Source organism: Austrofundulus limnaeus, unplaced genomic scaffold (genome assembly GCF_001266775.1).
Source record: "Austrofundulus limnaeus strain Quisiro unplaced genomic scaffold, Austrofundulus_limnaeus-1.0 Scaffold422, whole genome shotgun sequence".
NCBI classification, from domain to species: Eukaryota; Metazoa; Chordata; class Actinopteri; order Cyprinodontiformes; family Rivulidae; genus Austrofundulus; species Austrofundulus limnaeus.
In genome coordinates, this window is record NW_013952824.1 from 359,514 (window position 1) to 361,593 (window position 2,080).

General features: G+C 37.2%; 1 protein-coding gene across 1 annotated transcript in view; it reads left to right on the plus strand.

Moving 5' to 3' along the window:
* Positions 1–2,080, plus strand: part of c1qc (complement component 1, q subcomponent, C chain) — a 7,734-nt gene that overhangs the window by 2,018 nt on the left and 3,636 nt on the right. The window contains exons 2-4 of the mRNA XM_014024411.1: positions 1,222–1,381; positions 1,453–1,535; positions 1,641–1,876. Of these exons, the coding sequence (XP_013879865.1) occupies positions 1,222–1,381; positions 1,453–1,535; positions 1,641–1,876 (479 nt within the window). The remainder of the gene's footprint in view (positions 1–1,221; positions 1,382–1,452; positions 1,536–1,640; positions 1,877–2,080) is intronic.

The window sequence follows — 2,080 nt, forward strand, 5'->3', positions numbered from 1 at the left end:
AACCTCATTTTATTTTGGAAACACGTTGGCGGTAGTATCATAGTTTGGGTTTGTTTTACAGTAAAATCCTGAAATTTCTTTGTTGAAAACATTCTATCTGAAGTTAATAAAACATAAATAAACCAAAGTTTAWGTGCTGGAGAGATTCATTATTAATAATTGTTTTATTCAGAGGTTTGTGTTGTGAAAAAAACAAATCTCGTCTCTTTGTTCTCTGATTTTCTGCGACTCAATGAAACCTCCCAGGATTTGAGTCGACTTCCTGGGTCCGGCTCCAGAACCTCGGAGCTTCACTTCAGTTCGATGTGAACTTCCTGCACCGGGTTTTTATTTTCACTCATTCATCAGGTGAGTTTTAAAGATTTGTTACATTTAAAACACTTCAGTGATTTGTGTCTAAAGATGTTTGCTTTGAAATAATCACCCAATGACCGATTGTTTTCAGGATTTGTGTATTATTTTTTATTTAATGTTGAAACTACGTATTTGTTTTCTTGTAAAAATGTTGCATATTTAATTTTGTCTTCAGATTTCCTTTTATCCCTATTTTTTCTTTTCTTCCTCTCGTTTTATTCTCTTTGGACCGCTGAGTCAGCACTTACAGCATTTTCCAGTTTTGTTTTGATATTTTTCACACATTTTTATGCAGTTTACCTAAAATGCTCCTTTAGTTATTCTTGTATCAAAATGTTCGGCTCATTCAGGAGGTAAAATCTTTGACTTTTGTAACGTTTATATTTTTCAAAACATTTAAATTTAACATAAATCATGCAAACTGYTTAAATCTCACATTAGCAAACATTTGCTAAGGTTTAAAATTTATTTAAAAAGTAGCTAAAGCTTAAATAAACAAACCTGTAGCTAAAAGCTGTATTAGCAAAGTATTAGCTTAAATAGGATTTAYAAGATGAAATTAGAAAGAGTTCCAAAAAGCTAAAACTGTTAGAGCAGTTTCAGTAAGCTAAAATTATGAGAACAGTAGCCACATTTATAGCTAAAATCAAGTAGATAGAAGCTAAAATTAGCAAACCAAGTATTTTTTTTTAGAAATATGCAGCTGTTTTTACCACTTTTAGCTACTGTTGTGCTACTTTTAGCTTTTTGCTCATCAGCTCTGCTGAAAGTTCAGCTTCTTCAGTATTTTAGCTGTTTTTCTGTCTCTTCTCTGACAGATCCTCACATCCCGCACCTTCTTCTCATACTTTGTTTCCTTCTCTCCTCACCTCCTCGTTCACTCGTTCCATCTCCTCTCTCCTCCTCGTCAGCTCGTCCACGATGCTCCTCCGGCGTTTCCTCCTGATTGGATCTCTGCTCTCGKTGGCCGTGCATCAGCTGGCTGCTGCAGAGACGTGTTCGGCGTCAGGGAYGCCCGGAATCCCAGGTTTGTGCATTTTAAGGTTATATCTGTAAATCTTTTTGTTTTCGTATTGTTTATTTTTTTATCCTGCTCAGGTATTCCTGGACTTCCCGGCAGAGATGGACGTGAAGGAGCCAAGGGAGAGAAAGGAGAGAAAGGTACACAAAAACACACAAAAGCAGCCTGCTGCTTTTTATAACGAGGTTTAAATGATGTTTCTGTTCTGTTGTTTTCGTTCTGAAACTTTAGAATAAAAGCTTGATTTTAATAAAATTAATAAAAGTTGATTTTTATTTTACCTGCCAGGTGTCTGGTTTGTATAAACAGATTAGCTGCAGCCCACAGATCTGTGTTCTTGTTTCCAGGAGCCCTGTGGAGCGGCGGGACCCGGCCTCAGAAGGGTGAGAAGGGTAACCCGGGGCCGAGCGGTCCCCCAGGTAAACGAGGTCAGTCAGGAGAACCCGGAGAACCTGGCAGCCCGGGGCACGTAGGCCTTCCAGGAGATCCAGGAGAACCTGGGTATGATAGCTGAGGATGAAATTTAAATGATTTTTTAAAGGGATCCCCAAATAGCGGTAACATTAGACTCTATTTGATAAACATTTATTTTAACTGTAAAAATACTGTACGCTGTTTAGTTTTTATAAATTTTAAACTAAAAGTTTAAAAAATATTACATTGGCGGAGCCATTTTATTTACACGCAAAGCATTCTGGGTAAATG